This window comes from Pagrus major, chromosome 6, assembly GCF_040436345.1.
Source record: "Pagrus major chromosome 6, Pma_NU_1.0".
NCBI lineage: Eukaryota > Metazoa > Chordata > Actinopteri > Spariformes > Sparidae > Pagrus > Pagrus major.
Window position 1 is genome coordinate 28,969,633 of NC_133220.1, and position 17,816 is coordinate 28,987,448.

General features: G+C 44.0%; 1 protein-coding gene across 3 annotated transcripts in view; it reads left to right on the forward strand.

The window, feature by feature from the left end:
* arhgap46a (Rho GTPase activating protein 46a) overlaps positions 1-15,872 on the forward strand; it is a 37,280-nt gene extending 21,408 nt beyond the window's left edge. For 2 of the 3 annotated variants that reach the window (XM_073467816.1, XM_073467819.1), the window contains exons 3-10: positions 3,695-5,153; positions 7,523-8,189; positions 8,457-8,549; positions 11,458-11,531; positions 12,206-12,405; positions 13,074-13,165; positions 13,268-13,437; positions 14,267-15,872. In XM_073467816.1, coding sequence (XP_073323917.1) covers positions 3,695-5,153; positions 7,523-8,189; positions 8,457-8,549; positions 11,458-11,531; positions 12,206-12,405; positions 13,074-13,165; positions 13,268-13,437; positions 14,267-14,461 — 2,950 coding nt within the window. In that variant the 3' untranslated portion in view covers positions 14,462-15,872. The remainder of the gene's footprint in view (positions 1-3,694; positions 5,154-7,522; positions 8,190-8,456; positions 8,550-11,457; positions 11,532-12,205; positions 12,406-13,073; positions 13,166-13,267; positions 13,438-14,266) is intronic. The other variant, XM_073467818.1, reaches the window with a different exon arrangement.
* Positions 15,873-17,816: the final 1,944 nt, after the last annotated feature.

Here is a 17,816-nt window from a genome sequence, read left to right on the forward strand (position 1 = left end):
AGCTGTGTAATGGGATTAGAGGCTTTGGATAGATATCGAAGACACTGTAAAGCCTTACTGTTGGAATTGGCTAACGGCCACCGTGTGATCGTGGTGATCATTGCACCAAAAACCCTGCTGACATCCAACATAATGTGCCAGTGCTAGAGGGGGTGAACATGCTAGACCTTTGCTGATCCTGACTGGGACAATGGCAGGCAGACAACAGAGACGATGCCTGACAAAATCCCACTCTCCCAACACTGTGAGCTGATGGACTTAGCAGGAGGCTTGTCTCCAGCCTATGATTGTGTTCAGTTTGAGGTCTTGTTACACATATATGGATAATTTTGATGACGCGTATTTTACTCAAGTTTTGGTGTCTTATCCAGATGTAAACAGCCTCTTTGATCATTAAAACTGACATTTTTGAAAACTCCTTCTAAGGTGAAGATTTCTTTAAAGCTCTGGCTTCTGTGTATCTGTGTGGACATGTAAAATGGAGTAATTGGAAACGATGACATTGTCACCTAAATTTGCGTTGTAAGTTAATAAGCAACAATGGCAAACTACCTGATTGTACATTGTACATAGCACTGCGATGCCATGTGCCAGGAAGGTTGTTAAATAATTAAAGCTGCTCTAAGTGATTTTTTTCTTATAAAAATGCTCTATATTCCAGCAGTAAACACTGTTATAGTCTTTGTTCAGTAAAAGACATTTTCTGGTATCCCTGCCCAATTTGATCCAATCAGGAAACAGAACACCATAATAAGCTCATATGCATGCTCATGATGTTCTTCTCTGGTATTTGGCTTATCGTTGATGTAGACTTTATCGCCACCTACTGACCTGGCACGATAGTTTGACATTGTTTTTCTGTTCCCTTGTATGTGGAAATATTTTGTAAAACAACGGTTGTGTGGATAGGAAAATATTTTTTAATGGAAAAGAAAAATACCAATTTTCAAAAATACCTGTATATGCGCAGACCAGACCTGACTTCCTGAAAAACATGCTGTTAAATGTTGCTACTGAATTGACAGGAAGGAACAGTATCTGTGGTGGCTGGTGACTCAAAAAATTGGGGGAGGACAAGGGGAAACCACCCACCATGTCATGTTATTGTGCACCAGTAGCTACAAAAGTGATTTTATAAATGACAGAGATTTGGTAATGTTTTATTTTAACCGATTACTATTTTATCCCTCTTGCCCAAAAATAGCAGCAACCTCCCCTGCCTCTATGGACCAGCCTTTGCTGAATAGTACAGATTACATTTTACAATGAGTGAGGCGGAGGATTCAGAATTTCTCATGTATGAACTAGTGAAACATTTAATAAAGCTGTGTATAAGCTCCCTATTATTAAGATTTAGCCCATACTTCCGCCCTGGCTGCGGTGTGTGAACATTACATTAGGCATTTCCTGTTTGTGCTACATATGGGGGAGCCCTCTCTCTCCAACCCTCCGCTGGACCTTGTCTGACAGGAAGTAGTGGTCACTACTATCTCAGGGTCAGTCCTCATAAAGTACGTCATCCCACCAACAGGAACATAGAAGACAGATTCATGTTTTTTTTGTTTTGAGGGGGCGTCTTATGGGTTTTTTGTCGGCTATCGCATGAACCCGCAGAGATTGTTTTATGTGTGTTTGATTTGTTTGTGATTAATAGAAGGGGAATTTGATTATGTGTGTGTGTGTGTGTGTGTGTGTGTGTGTGTGTGTGTGTGTGTGTGTGTGTGTGTGTGTGTGTGTGTGTGTGTGTGTGTGTGTGTGTGTGTGTGTTCTTTAGCCTTCCAATTCTATGAAAAGCCTTGATGTCTCATGTGTGAGATGTCCCTGTCGTAGCAAACCGGTGCTAAACGCTCAGCTGCTGAGGTGGGAACGATTTTGTAGCATTTGTATCACCTCCTCCTGCTTTGACAGGACCAGAGTGAGAAAACATACACTATTTCAAAGAATACAAACAGTGGCTTCTCATGTTTACAGCTGTCACCTATACCCCCCCTCCAAAACGTAAAACCATACACACTCACACTTACTTGTAACAACTAAACAGCGGTTAGTTTGGGTGAATCCCATCCATCAGAGCTTCTTGTCTTCACACGTGTCTGTCTGTGTGTGTGTGTGTGTGTTATTTAGGCAATAAACTTTCTTGATTGGTCTCGGTGAGGCGGGGGCTTTGGAGCATTCCCAACAACAGTGGTTGTGGCAGGCTGTGTTGGAGCTGTGCCAGGTGGCTGAGACCCAGCTGTTTATGGGCCCTGCCTGGATGGCGAATCTGTGGGACCGTTTGAAGACGAGAGCCTGTTTACATTCAAACCGCTGAGGTGGTGTGACTCACGCTATAGGCGGGGGGTGGCACAAGGTCCTGAGAGAAAGAACTGTAGCTTGGAGAACTAAAGGAAGTTTGCCGTTGGCCTGAGGACCTCAGGGGAATTGTTTCAGCATTGTTCCAGAGAGATGTGGGGAGGAGAGGGGGGTCACTCCGCCTCCTCCACTCCTCCCTCTGCGTCCTCCTACTGCTGTTACAGCCCAACTCTCAAGTGCGTGCTGTTGGAAAAAGGAAGCCTTTGAACACTTGCTCTGGCTCTAGACTGATCTGTGTTTATGTGTGGATTTACGGGGACAGAAGGTGATCAGCTTTGATCTAATTAATTACCCCGCTGAATGTTAAGTAGAGGTTGGACGAAGGAAAGGTAAGTCTACTTTGCCTGCCTTCAAACTTACTTACCTGCTTGACCTTTGATTAAGCGAGGAGGTCTACTGAGCTCATGTATTCTTTACTGCGTCACATGTGTCTTACTCTGGCCTGCTGCCAGCTGTGTCCATGTGTGTATGTGTAGTAATGCCCGCTTTATACACACTCATTGGTTTAAGGGGGCAAGATTTTGATCAGTTGAGGAATGAAAAGTCCTACTTGCTGTGGAAGATTATGAGGCCACAGCAGAGCAGAGGGCAGCAGACCGAAGCAGCGTGACCAGATTGATAGCAGATTGTTTTACGTTGCTGGGATTAGAAGTGGGCCATTGGGTTTGAAGTTAGCCTAGCTGCTCAAGCAAAAGGAGAAGAATTAACCTTTGGCCCTGAGTAAAGATATTCTCAGCTGTGAACTACTGCAATCCTGACTTTTCTCGGATCAACATCTTTTCATGTGGCCTGCTGGTTTATTGTCCAAATGTTCATTCAGTGAGGGCAGCCTTCCTTGCCATGTGAGAGTCATATGTAGATGAAGCCAACATGAGCTACTTCACAGGCTTCACTACAACCACCAGCAATTATTATACAAAAACCTTACCCCATGTATATTCTCCAGTCCCACATGTTAGGATGAACTGTGGCTGGGTTCTACTGAGATGTGTTGTGCTCAGTCACTCAGTATTTTTAGGCACAACACACAGAGGAGTTATAGTCTCATGGGTTTGACAAGGCTGTTTTGACTGCTTGACTAAAAATGGCGTAAAGACTTTGGAGGTCAGTGAAATGTTTGGAGAAGAATTTGTGGATTGCTGCTGGTTTTCCCAACACTGTCAACCTTGGATTTATTTTAGATGAAATGTAGCAAATGGTTTTAGGCCTGTGTATGATTGTATATGATAGTAGTACATTTATGGTGCTGCCTGCTGTCTTTTGGGTGTTTATTTAGACTTTATATATACATTGTTGCTTAGTGTGATGTCAAATCTTATTTTACTTGTTCTCTCTCTCTCAGGGATGCTTCTCAAAGATGGCAGCCTGCCCCTGGTTCTAAGGCAGCCATGTTGGTGAAGGTGAACAGCATGAGTCGTAACCAGCCCAGCCCAGCCTCACAGCAGCACCACCAGCACAGCGCAAACGGCAAAGCCAACACCTTCACCCTGCACCCCACTAGCAACAAGGCACAAGGAGGACACTCGAGCTCTCCCCAGGGGTATAAAACTGCCCCTTCTGGCAAAATGGCAGCCGACACACGTCATGCCCATCACCTGAGAAAAGCCAGCAATGGCAGCTTCTGTTTGGTGACATCAGATGGGAGCCATCCCAGTCCACTTCTCCACAGGTCGCAGACCAGCACACCACGCCCCGTCTCTCCCCAGTATGGTTGTACTGCCCCAATCTATGATGAGCCAGTTTCAGAATGTCCCATATATGATGAACCCCCAATAGACATGGAGGTAGAGGGGGCGCACCTGTACAACGGACAACCTCTGTCGCGCCTGACACCTACCCATAGCCTCCAAAAGCCCAGACACCTCCAGCACCCCACCCCAGGGTCCAGACACAGGAGGAATCCTTCTGCCTCTGACTACAGCCCAGCTGGTCTGGAGTGCATCAAGCACATGGTCAACGTGGACCCCAAACAGGGGCTCACACCCGGCTCTCCTTTACCCACACGAACCCCTTCCCCTACCTCCAGACAGGATCCTGTCTTGACCCAACCTCAGCAACATCAGCAGCCCCAGGCCCACTCTTTGCCCCAAGCCCACTCTTTGCCCCAGGCCCACTCTTTGCCCCAGCCTCGTGGCCAGTTGAGAGACAGAGAGCCAGGGACACCAGGCCCAAGTACACTGGACAAGAAGCAAAGCTGGCGGGTCCTCGAGGCCACAGTCCAGCGCGCCATGGAGGCTCGACACAGCAGGCAGAGCAGCCAGGCCTCGCAGGACTTCCCCTCCTCAACTCCTCAGGCCACAGCAAACTATCAAGACTCTGGTTACTCCACCGGCCCCTCGCCAAGCCTGAGAAGAAAGAGCAGAAGAAGGGTTGGAGCAGGTGGCTGTGCAGGAGGCAGGCCGGGGTCGGTAGGCAGCAGCGGGGAGCTGTGCGCCCTCAACGAGAGGCTGATGGCCGAGATGAGGGAGGTGGTGAGTCGTTCGAACACCATGAGGGAGGTGAGAGCGGGGCTGGACCCAGAGATGGGGGAGAGGGTAGTTGTACCTCGGACACGCTCCCCTGCGGACTCACTCAGGTGGTATGGCGGAGGGGGTGGTGGGTCAGCAGGCAGGTGTGCATCACGAGAGGACCTGACCCCCAGGTCACTGAGTAGAGCGGGTAACCATGGCAACCCTGTATTGGCTCCTCTGGAGATACCGGGGAGGCAGAAAAGGACCTATGAAAAAGTGGACACCTTGGAGATGAGTGTGAACAGCCAGGCCAGCCTGTCCTCACCAGAGACCCCAGGACCGCCCTCACAGGTAACCCCACAACGTGTGTGTGTGTGTGTGTGTGTGTGTGTGTGTGTGTGTGTGTGTGTGTGTGTGTGTGTGTGTGTGTGTGTGTGTGTGTGTGTGTGTGTGTGTGTGTCAAATGGCAATTGTTAATGACAAAATAGAGTCTGTAAGTGAATACAGCTTAGCTAATCCAATATTATGCTACTTTCCTGTCTGATTAAGAGCTCAACTGTGTCTGTGTTATTGTGTGGTCTGTTTACCTCAGCAGGTTTGCTAGGATTCAGCTTTGTTTGGTCTGGAAATGCTCTGATTACTGATGTCTCTCTAGATTCACTATCAGATTAGAGAAGAATTCAGTCTAACTGTGTCAAATGAGGCCGAGTTGTATCTGAATAAAGCATCTGCGTATTATGGGAATTTTTCTCTGCTGCTTTTGTGTTGTTTAGTGTGTCTGGTCCTCAGAGAGCTGTAAGTGGAAGAAAGGACAGATTGTTAGACTGAGCAGAAATATTCCTCTTGACTATTAGGGCAGATCAGATTTTTCAAACAGATCTGCTTCTCTTTTGACTTTACAGAGCTCAAAAATACAAAGAGACATATGTTGGAGGAAAAAACAGTGATGGCTTATCTTGACGTCAAGACAGTTGCACATGATCGAAGATGAAAGAATGATTTGACTCTCATTTTCTCATAACAGTTATATAAGTTGGGGCATGTGTAGCCATTTCTAATCTCCAAATCCCCTCTTGCAACAGAATCACACCCCAAACCTCCATACATTATAGAGTTGTTTTCAGATGATGTCCCACAGCACCTCTGCAACTAATAATAAATGTTAGGTTCAACAGGGAGCTCTGGGATGAAAACAGTGAGACTAATCTGTCTCTTTGAAAAGAACACAGAGCATTTTGTGAGTAATGCCTCTTGCATTCCAATCTTTAGTGCTGAAATGTCCCCAGGACATTAAGCAGTGGGCAGACTGGGCACCATTGACGGTAATGGCCACAGTCCCAGCATTACCTGTCATCATCTTACCACCGTCCATCTGCCCTGCACTGCAGGTATCGTATAGTCATATGCCAGCTCTGTGCTTGGGCATCTGGGCCCATGCCAGACCAGAGAGATTCAGGACATGGCTTCCCTTGGTCAGGAAGGAGAGCCGCTGCGGCCCATATGGTCATGGCTTGGAAGGGAGATGAGGAGGAGGAAGGGGAGGCAGGCTGGTACCAAGGCTTATTGGTACCATTGTAGCTTTAGCATGTTAGACAACAGCCAAGGAGCACTGAGCGGGCCCCCTAAGTCTGTGCTGGAATGTTCTTCAGACCTGCTGTTATATCACTCACACACACTCCCAGATTATGGCTCACTATGTGTGAGAAGTATGCATTTTCCATATTTGAACATTTTGTTCTTGAACTAAATTGTTTGATGACCATTTCCACAAAGACCGTGAATAATTAATGTTTTTACAAGTTGAGAGCATTTTCCACTCTCTCACTGTTCTGTCTCAATCCATAGCATGACTAAATGCTCCTGTGTGTGTGCATCTGTGATCTATCTGTAGAACAGTGTAATTTACTGAAAGTAGTTTTACAGCAAATGTCCCAGTCCCTGGTTAAACACATGCTTTGTTGCATTTGATCTTCTGGAGTTGACCTCTGTCACACACATTTTAAACTTTTAAACTCTGTACGGTCATTTGGACTCCCTGCCAAAGCCGAACCTCAGTTCTGCTCCATTTGATTGAAAAACCAAAATCTAAAGTCCAGCTTGTCTGGCACTCGTCAACTCCATATTACATCAGGGTCTCATTGAAAAAACATGTCAATGCTTTTTATGTTCCATTAGTAAATTTGAGCTTTGATTCTGGCTCAGGTTTCGTGTTTTTGCTGCCTTTTCATAGAGGGGTTACTGGCTGTCTCTATTAAGGGAGGTGAGGTTGCCCCTTATAGTCATAAACTGCACCGCAGGGATCACATGGAGGGCTTGTGTAGTGCATAGCTTTGGTTTTGCAGGGTAGGTGAGCCTGGAAGGGGCAGGGGGAAGGATTGTAATGCCACTGTCTGGTCACCTGCTCCTGAGGCCAGGGTTCATGAGGATTTGTTGAGATTTCTTTCCTGGTACAATTCTTTTGTGGCATTAGGAAATGAATGTCCTGATTCTGCAACAGTCGTCCCCCCCCGAGCCCCAGCACCGCAGAGCAGAGCCCAGTAGGCGTAAGGCAGCCCAGCTGCTAGTGTGACCCTGTGAAGACTCTGCAGCTGCACACACACAGTTTGTAACTCTGCTGCACTCTTGCCTCACCCCTCTGCTGCTGCTTCTTCTACCCTCCTTCCTCCTCGTCTGTGTAACTCCTCTTCTCTATCTCATGTCTACCTCTTGTTCCCCTGCAGGTGGGCACTCTAGAGCTGCAGGCTCAGTTGGAGAGCAGGAAGAAAGGCATGGTGGATGGGCGAACAGCTTCCCTGGGCCCCCACCGCTCTGCCAACCATGACAACAGAGAGGGAGGTGATGGGGCAGGAGATAGAGCACGTGGATCATCATACCAGCTCTCCTACGCCACCCTGCGGCAACCCCCACCTCCTGCCATGGGCATGGAGGACTGGGCCAGCAAGCACCTCAACATGCACACGCAAGGCCTGTTCCGTCGCCGTGTCTCCATCGCCAACATGCTGTCGTGGAACCGCGGATCCATCAAAAAGCCCATGCTGGTCACCAGCAACCGCGCAGTCAGGAAGGAGGCCTGCGAAATGTTCAAGCTGGTGCAGGCCTACATGGGGGACAGGCCTTCGCGTCTGGACCGCCGTCACAGCGCCCTGCTCATCGTCACCAAGTGCTGGGACATGCCAGGGCTGCGGGATGAGCTGTATGTGCAGCTGGTGAGGCAGACCACAGGCAACTCCACCCCCAGAAGCTTGGCGGCAGGCTGGGAGCTGATGGCTGTCAGTTTGGCGTTCTTCGCCCCCTCGCCTAAGTTCCGCTGCTACCTGGAGGGCTATATCCAGAGACACACGGAGCCCACCAGCGACAAGAAATGTGAGTCTCAGACTGAGCAACAGGGTGGGTCACCTTTCTTTCTTTTTGTACCTCCCTGTGTTGTCTGATCATCAGCATTGTTCATGTAGACCAAAGAGATTTCTAACTCTTTTTTAAGCTAAATGTGCCTTTTCTTCTTTGGCTCTCTATTTTCCTGTGGAATTTTAGTCAGTATGATGAAGCCATGATAGAAAGCACAGTATTTTTATGAGCCCAATAATCTGATTGTCTGCCTTGTGTTTATTTAACTGAGCATCAGAAATGTAACCTATGCTATCTTGTGTTTCATAGTGACTCAGTTCATATTGGAACAGCAGGAGCTAAAGCTGAAGAAGAATTCAAAGTCCAGAAAGAAGCGGAAACAGAATTCAGACGAGGAAGAAGGTAAATCCTTTGTACATATCCTTGCTCTTCAGTCCAAACTAAGACTGAATAACCCTAACCTTCAGTTATCCCCATTTGTACAAGCGTATCTGTTTAGCAGAGTACACATTACAGTAGGTAGGGGAGGGAGTCCTAAAGATGTTTTTCTACTTTCTCCAAAAGCTCCCTGTAGAGTGACCTCTCTGACTGGAATGGAAAATTCAGTGTTGTTTGTCAGTGGAGTACATGCTGATGTACTTTGAGACACAATGAATGGGTTTCACAGAAAAGTTGAGCTGGAAAAAATATGTAGGATGAGAATTTCAGAAAGTTGTGTACGAGCACAATGGACCACACTGTGATTCATATTAGTGGTCTCTCTGGCCACTCGCATGTCAGACGGCCATTTAAGGGGATACCTACTCATCAGCACGTGCCCTCATTAGAGTAACCCACTGATGATGATGTCACCAGAGAGGAACCTAATCAACCCGCTGCAGACACCACAGTAGTGGCCTCACACATTGTGCTTCAGTGACTCACACTTGGTGCTTTATGCTGGAAAAGATCCAAGTGACTAAGAGGTCAAAGAGAAAGCCTACTGACTTACCACTACATTGTGACTAACTCTAAAGATCTTTAACAGAGCAGTCTTGATGAAAGCCAACAAGAAAAAAACAAAACACATGTACAAAAACAGCAGAATGAGAGCTGCTGTTTGCTTGATGGATGGAGGAGCTGGAACATGTACACTGTGTCTGACCAGAGCACTGAGCAGCTGTGAGCAGCAGGAGTAGGAGTCCGTGTGGGAACTGGAGGCCTGTTGTCAGGCCAGACCTGGCCCAGGCTGGGCTTGGAAACAACTTCTTTGGGCTCGGGGCCAGAGGTTGTGTTGTTTTAAGCCAGCACTTGAATGAGCTTAGATTTGTCTCATAAACAACAATAACCAAGAAGAGACTGAATTTGTCTTCTCAACATTCTTTAAAGGTGTAATGTTTAATATGAATTTAAAGGTCCTATTTGAAAGAATTCCCATAACGTCAAATAATGACGCTTTGAGACTGTAGGTTGGGTTGGCCTCCATCCCAGAGAGTCTGTATTTGATGAGTTGGGAATGAAAATCAACCTCATCAACAAATAGGAGCTTAAAATTAAAAGCCTATCCTCTCTTGTAATACCCGTTTGTACCTCAAGATGTGATAGCCCAATAGTATAGCCCCCCATAGTATCGGCTGGGAGATGTGTGCATGCAGTGAGTTAACCGCGTTTCACAAGCTCTCTAAGCTTTGTAGCATAATAGGTAAACATAATAGGTAGCCCTAAATGCTGCTTTCCCACACTGGTGATGACCAGCCTCCATCTTCATATTTTATCGTCGCTGGAGTCAGAGTCCTGCTCAGAGCTGCTGTAAATCACCTCTGTACTGTTTTTCCTGTTGTCAAACTGGCCTCTGTACAGTTGGAGGCTGTTTTTGGTCGTAGTTGACCAAAGCTGCTGATTCCTCCATGATCTGAGGTCACAGTCCAGGCAAACTTAATTAAGCTAATAGGTCCACTAGCTGCAAAGATAACTGAGGTAACTAGCTAACTAGCTATTAGCGACAGCCATAGATGGCAAAGAGTATAATGGGCAGCAGTTAGCAAATTTGCTGCCTCCTATATTCCTGGAGCTACCTTTGACACGTGGCCATATCTTACACATTACACCTTTAACGACTCTGTGTTTTTGTTGTCAAGTTTAGCTTCAACCTATGTGTTGACAAGTGTAATGCCGTTCTCAGCCTGGAACAGTACACTCAAGCTCCTAATGAGCTCACATTTCCCCCAGGCTTTGGTTGCCTGGATGATGTTGTTGTTTTCCTGCCATCAAACCCAATGTAAATATAGACCACCAGTTATGTTTCTCACTGCAGCACAGGGGCTCTGCACTTTTGCTTTTCTCAAAGTATGCATACAGCCGCTGTGCTGAGAGCCTCGGGAAAAGTAGCCCTTCTTTGCCAAGATCAAGGGCAAATTATTGGTATGATCTCTCTAATTAGACGTAATTATAGTTGAACTCGGTCAGATTAGCAGAAGTGGTGAGCGTGCATGGGAGTCACCTGTTTGCCATAAATCTGGGGGCTTCGACTGTAGGGAACATGTTGGAAAGTGTTTGTTACTTTTTAAAATCCCATCGGTGGGTTTGTCCATCTGGCTTCTGGTTCTGGTAGCTGATATAGTGGAGATTCTGGGAACGGGAATAGACCCCATGAGAGCTTAGTGTTTGCTGTAAACTCAAGTTACCACAGCAATGACAGAGCAGGATGATTTATTTTCATGAATGCACACGATGACTGTACAATCAAGGTTTCCTTTTGGCTTTTTGTTTGAGAAGTCTACAGAATCTCTTTTTCGGCACAGATGGCGTTCTTCTGTGGCTTGTGTCTCAGTACAAGATCGTTGCTCTAGTGCAGTTCACTTCTTAAATAGATCTGGGCCCTACAGTAGCTACTTAGGGCAGGTAGCAGACAGGGAGCCTCTGTGTTTCTCATTTTCTTCGGGGCTCTTTATGTCTGTGTACACTGATGAATCACCTCAAAGTTGGATGTGTAGGCCGGATCCTGTCTCTAAGCTTTTGTTCGACGGCAGTAAATCTTCCCTCAGCCTGACAGTTTAGCCGGGCCTGCTCTAATCCCCATATGCCAGAATCACACCGTCAACATGTCTCTCCAATTACCACTACCTGCCTCTCATGCACTATTTGACAACTGTGGGAAAAAAATACTGTCTTGTTTGTGGGAAAGAATTTGAATTATTTATAATTTTGTGTGTTTGGTAATGGCTGGTGTTTAAGGGTTTTAGGGTCTTTGAGGTTATAACAAGGGTGTGCCTTGTGGGGTTTGGTTTCATTGTGTCTCAGTCCTGAATTGGCCTCTTCTGTCAACCTACAGGTCTGCCTATTAGCACGTATGCCAAGTTCTGCCATCGGAAACTGCAGAAGGTGGCAATCACTGGAGGCAAAAAGGTATGCTAGAAGAATTAAAAGTTAAAGATCACTTCCATACATATATTAAAGAGTAAGTCAACCCAAAAATGAAAATTCAGTCATTATCTACTGACAGCAAAACAAAAGCAAAACAGTGTTGAAGCATTCTCCTGAACAGCTGAAGTAGATGGGGACTTAAACCATGAAAAAAACACAAAAAACAAAACAAACATAAAATTGTTCTGTCATGCTTGTAGGCTCACATCTTAAATTCAGGTTTACATCGAGCACAGAGAAAAGTTACACTTTGAGAAATGAATGTAAAAGCAAACTTGTCAAACTCTCTTTCTTGGCACATACATCATTCAACACAGCGAAGCTCAAACATTCAGCTGTAGGAACAAGAAGAAAAACACATTTCTGACTGGAGGGGACTTCGAGCTGTCAATGTTGCATTAACATGTTATCAAAAATACGTCACTTTCACATGATAAAAATAGGACGTTTCAGTTCCAAGGTTGTGATTTGGATCTGAGTCATCCTAGACAGCGTCACAGCGCGAGACATAATTACAGGTGCACTGACACAGTCACAGGTAGAGACATAAACACAGCCTCAGTCATAGCAGTGCAGCTGCAGACACATCAGTGATTAGCATCACACTCCCTGACATTCTCAGGTAGTAAATCTGTCCTCACCTCTCACCCCTCTAGGGTCTACGTAAGCCCACCTTGGAGGAGATCGACCACAGTAGGCGGGCCATCGTCACTCCCTCCCTGTTTGGCAGTTCTCTGGAGGAGGTGATGGAGCGGCAGAGTGAGCTCTTCCCAGACAGGAAACTGCCCTGGGTGCAAGTTCAGCTTTCCCAGTATGTTCTGGCTCTGGGCGGGGCTCAGACAGAGGGCATCTTCAGGTAAGATACACCTAACTGAGCCAATTACATGTCTGCACTTGAGCACTGTGGGAGAGGTCTTGGAAATTAGAAAGGGATCTTATGTACTGTATGTGATTGTGTGTGTTTTTATTGCATGTACAGTGTGTATAAACAAATGTGTGTGGTCTCCTGTATCCCTGTATTTCAAGTAGGCTCTCGCTGTGTACAGTACACACAACAGGCAGCAGAGCAAACACTGCCCTTCTTTGCTCCCGAGAACAGCACTGTTTGATTTGATACTTCATAATATGCGTTTCCATTACTGCTTAAGCTTACAAGCACGTGGGAGCTTCACAACTGTGTGTTTATGTAGGGTTCTCTCCAGCAAATTTAATTCTGTAACATCTTGACTTGTTTAGAGTGTTCCCTTTCGTCAAACATACTATATACAGATCTCCCTGTGAAACTCCGCTCCTACGTGGGGACTTTCCTCCACAGTTTGGTTATATTATGTTTCTTCTGTTTTTGTTTGGTTCCAAACAAAGTACTGCAAACAAAGAATGCAGTACTTTCAGCCACCAGGCCACATTTGAAGCCAATTGGGTGTGCAGGAGTAACTGTTTTGTGTGGAGACTCTACACTGATGGAGGTAGAGGTCCCTCATGTGGCCACCAAGTGTAACTAACATGTTATGTTTTATTTTTCAGAGTGCCTGGAGATATTGATGAAGTGAACGCGTTGAAGCTCCAAGTGGACCAGTGGAGGATCCCAGAGAATCTCTCCGACCCCAATGTTCCAGGTGAGGAAGGATGTATATTGTGCTCAAAGCTTTTAGTCTGTTTTTGTGTTTGTGTATGTTAGGAGTGAATATGAACACTAAGAGTATGTTTGTCTCTTACAGCCTCTCTGATGAAGCTGTGGTATCGGGAGCTGGAGGAACCTCTCATCCCAATGAACTTCTACAAGCAGTGTGTCTGTAACTGTGACGACCCTGTGGCGGCCATCGCTGTGGTTCAGTCTCTGCCTGAGCTCAACAGGCTGGTGCTCTGCTACTTCATCCACTTCCTGCAGGTAACATGTTGACAAAGATTTATAACCCCCTCAAACTCATCACTTACCATACTTGATCCCAACTAGGATCCCTAATCCACTAACAACATTATGAAAATATTTGTACAAGATTATGTCCCTGTTCTTTTCTTATGTTTTCATCTTTATTTTATGTTAACGTAGAAGCACTATGTTAATATGTGCTATGTCGTAGACACACATAGCTATTTGTAATATTCAGCTAAAGAACTACAATAACAAAAACTGATGTATTAACTTAAACTCAATTTTTTTTTTAATGTATGTAACACCTGTAGAAAAGTTATGTTTTGTATCTCATGTTTGTGTGGTGTTTTGAAATTAGTACAGGATTTGTCGTGAAAGTTTGGAAAAATGCTCAGTTTGACCTATTATGTTTTTAAGGGTAGGAGTATACTTGGATTTGAGTATAATCCTTGATAAATGCTTGAATTTCAACATAATCTGATGTTTCATTGACACGATCTCTCATGTAAACCACAAATCTTTTAATATTTGAAAGGAAACAATCCCATCATCGTATTTTTCTTGTCTTCTGGCATCAGAATTAGCAAGCACTAAATAATCACGATCAAAACATACACACTTAATATGAACAGTTGGTGAAATAAACAAATTGATGATAGACATTGTAGAGCCTGACCGATATACTCTACACTGGAGACAAACTTCAACTTGTACTACTGAACATAACATTTAAACTAAGCCATGGGATAACTGAGTGTGACTCATGCATGACTCACTGCAGGTCAGAGGTCTGTACACTCAGCCTTGCTCACTGCACTCTCTCCTCACTCCTGACTCTCTCTAGGTATTCGCTCAGCCATCCAACGTGGCTATAACCAAGATGGATGTGAACAACCTGGCCATGGTGATGGCCCCCAACTGCCTTCGATGCCAATCCGACGATCCACGGATCATCTTTGAGAACACCCGCAAGGAGATGTCCTTCCTGAGGATGCTCATCGTCCACCTGGACACCAGTTTCATCGAAGGGGTTGTGTAGACACTGTAAACCACTGAGCCCACCTCGGGTGCTGAGTCGACTCTCCAGCATCTCCAGTTACACATTTACAATCATGCATTAACACTGTTTCTGTTCAGACCACACTGGAAACTCCTGGGGTGAGATATTAACACCTCTTACAACACAAGGAGTGTGAAAACAGCTGGGACTTTGGACCCTCGCTCTCACTTCTTTCTTGCTGAGAGACAGTACACATCACCTTAGGTTTCACTGTGTTTTTTGATACTAAAATCAACAGTGACGGTTTCAAAGTGTCTCACTTTAAGGACTGTATTTTCTAACCGCTGCATGTGAAAACAGATTTACTCTTTCATTTCTTACTGAATGGGTAGTGCTACAGTTGAGCTGTGTAAAGTGAGAGTCTTACAGTATTTACTTCAGAAGTATTCACCTGCACAACAAACGTAAAGACGGCAGTGTTGACGCTCTGCTTTTATTTTTCTCTCTGGTTTCATTCAAGTGTGTTTGTGTGTGCGTGATTGTCAAGTGTGAACGAAAGACACAGCCTTCTTTTATCATGTACAGAAAAAATGACAATATGAAAATTAAAAGAACTTGTAATGGTGTCTTATTAATAAGCTTGCCTGTGCTGTTTTGAGTAATTGTACTGATAGCTGGTCTCCTCGTATTTCATTTTACGAGACACAAGAAGCCGCCACAGCTATTTTGACAGAGTCAAAGCCATCATTTCAAAGCCCATACTGGAAGGATGTGCGTAAAAGCTCTTTTGAACAGATGGTGGTGATTTTCTAAGCAAATAAACTTGGAAGTGCTTTGATTTTACAACTCTAAACACTCGAGTGAAGACAGAAAAGAGTGTTGTAGATGCAGTTTATGTCCTTGTGATGTGGGAGTTTGGTTATTCAGCTGTTAATACTCTTTCTCTATACTATCTGTAAGTCTTTCAATTGGAATTGTGTTCTCTTTTGTTTGTGGTCTGTATGTTTTTTGGCTCAGGTCTTATGATAAAACGGGTGTTGGATGTGATGACTGTACATGGCCTCGCTAACAGACTGAGAATTTGATGAATCCACCACAGTCAACCCTGTACTGAGAGTATCGTTAAACTATCAAGCACTATGAGAATGTAGATGAAGCTTTTTGTGTCCCCTCTCAGGCTCTGCCCATGTAAATAAATTCAGCGTGTAAATAGTATTAACTCTCCCTAAGTGTATTCTAATGATCCAGGTTAAGGGTGAAGTTAAATGTTGCTGTAAAGAGCAATAAAAAAGTGTTTTTGTAATTAACTGTTAATTCTCTGCTGTAACCGCCTGCCTTTTGAACATAGGACTGATTCAAACCACTTTCCATGTGTGTATATGTGTGTGTGCATACCCTCTTGTGATAATATGGAATGGCTGTCCATAAATAAACGGTTTGTTCAGTTGTAGATTGGATGACTCCTGTTTATTTTCGCAGCATGTTCGCCTTTATTTTGACAGAGGATTCCAGAGAGGAGACAGGAAATAAGGCGGTAGTGAGAGAGTGTGTGTGTGTGTGTGGGGGGGGGGACATGCAACAAAGACCCCCGGCAGGAAGCTGCGACCACATCATCAACTGACAAACATTTAACTTGCCTCTTGTTGGGATAAATCCAGAGTAACAGTATTCTTGAAGTAGTTGGTATGACAAAATAATAAGTCAAACTTGTAAAAAGGCACTTCATGCATAGGCTGAATAATAAAATGTTGATTAAGGTAAAAAAGAGCTCAACAAACACATAGTGTGGGCCAAAGAAATAATTCCTAGGATTTACTCCACTAAGGTCAGTGAAAGCATCTGGATTTTGTCTAAAATGCTTTCAGGTCCCCAAGTGACTCTTATTTTACCTCTGACCATTTTTTTTAGGTTTATGTGATTGGAATCATTAGGATTTTGTGCTTATGTGTTATAAAATGAAATTTAATGATATTTAAACAATGTTTTTGTATTTTCTCCTCAAATTTGGGTTGAATCTATGGCTAAATGTATGGATTATTATATATTACAGTTGTTAAATGGATTATATATACAGTTTATGGGGTCTATGAGAGGTTAAAGCCCTTAAAATTCACAAAATAACATTTCTCCTTCATTTGAATCTTAAAAGGAACTTTTAATTAAGGGTTCACCCCAAACATTGATAAATAATGGATAAATTAGTAGACTTTCACATATTAATTTGAATGAATTTTAATGGTTTATATGCATGGTTTTTCGGGGTTAAATGCACATAAAATGGACCAAAGACATAAAAACCATCCCAGAACTTTCAACTTAGATAAAAAGAAATAAAAGTCCTTTTAATGTACAAAGGGTGGCTTTCAAGGTTTCTTGTCAATTTTAAAGGGCTTTACTCTCTGAATGTAATTCAATAGGAATACCTTGTATATTTAAGTATAACAGTATACTACAGTGCATTCACATATGTATTAATTATCCTAAATATACTAAATATTCTCGTAAAATACCTAATTATAACATTATTAATGGGTAAATACATGGATGTATAATCTTAAAGAGTAAGGAATTTGTTTCAGAGAGGTTTTGCCTGCCTGGTCTGTATTTTACATAACTTTATTGTTTTGACTAATCAGTGCAAACTATTGTAACTATCCCTTAAAAGCAGAAGCAGTTACTCCTTGCATTGCTCAATCCACCAGTATATCTCTGAAAGCCCTTTCAGAAGGGTACATTTGCAATGTGTTACACAATCAGACACAAAAAATACGGATTTGGATAAATCATTTAGACGAACAACATTCACAAAGTTTTATAGTCTACCTGCAACTGTGAAGGTGAAAGCCAACAGATAAAAGCTGCTCCCTATACTGTCACACAGCATCACCTTCACTCATCCAGTCTGTACATATTCAATTGTTTGTCCCTCTATACACCTGACTGCACAAAACCCGCTTCATCTGTCACTGTGTAGCAATCAGGTACCTGTTCACCACTGGTGAAAAGCTGACCAGGCACCGTAACCATGACAGCATAAGAGGACGTCTGCCCCCAGCCTCTGGGACTGGAACAAGTTAATGATATAAGACACAGCGTTTCATCTTAACTGCAAAAACAGCAGCCATTCGTGTGGAGAGCAGCTAACCCCCAAAGAGTTTTCCCAAGGACAACCACTGTCATTTTATAAATAGATTTTTTTTAAAAAACAACATTTTTTAAAAGTTTTTCACTGAGTTTTTAGTTTCACTATGAAAGTTGTATCATAGCCTATTTATCAGTAGTTCATTAAATCAGAGGTGAAGTATCTATAACTGTTGTACCTACTTAAGTACAGTTGTTAACATAGTTGTAGTTCACATTGTGATTTCAGAGGTAGATGTACTTTTTACTCCAC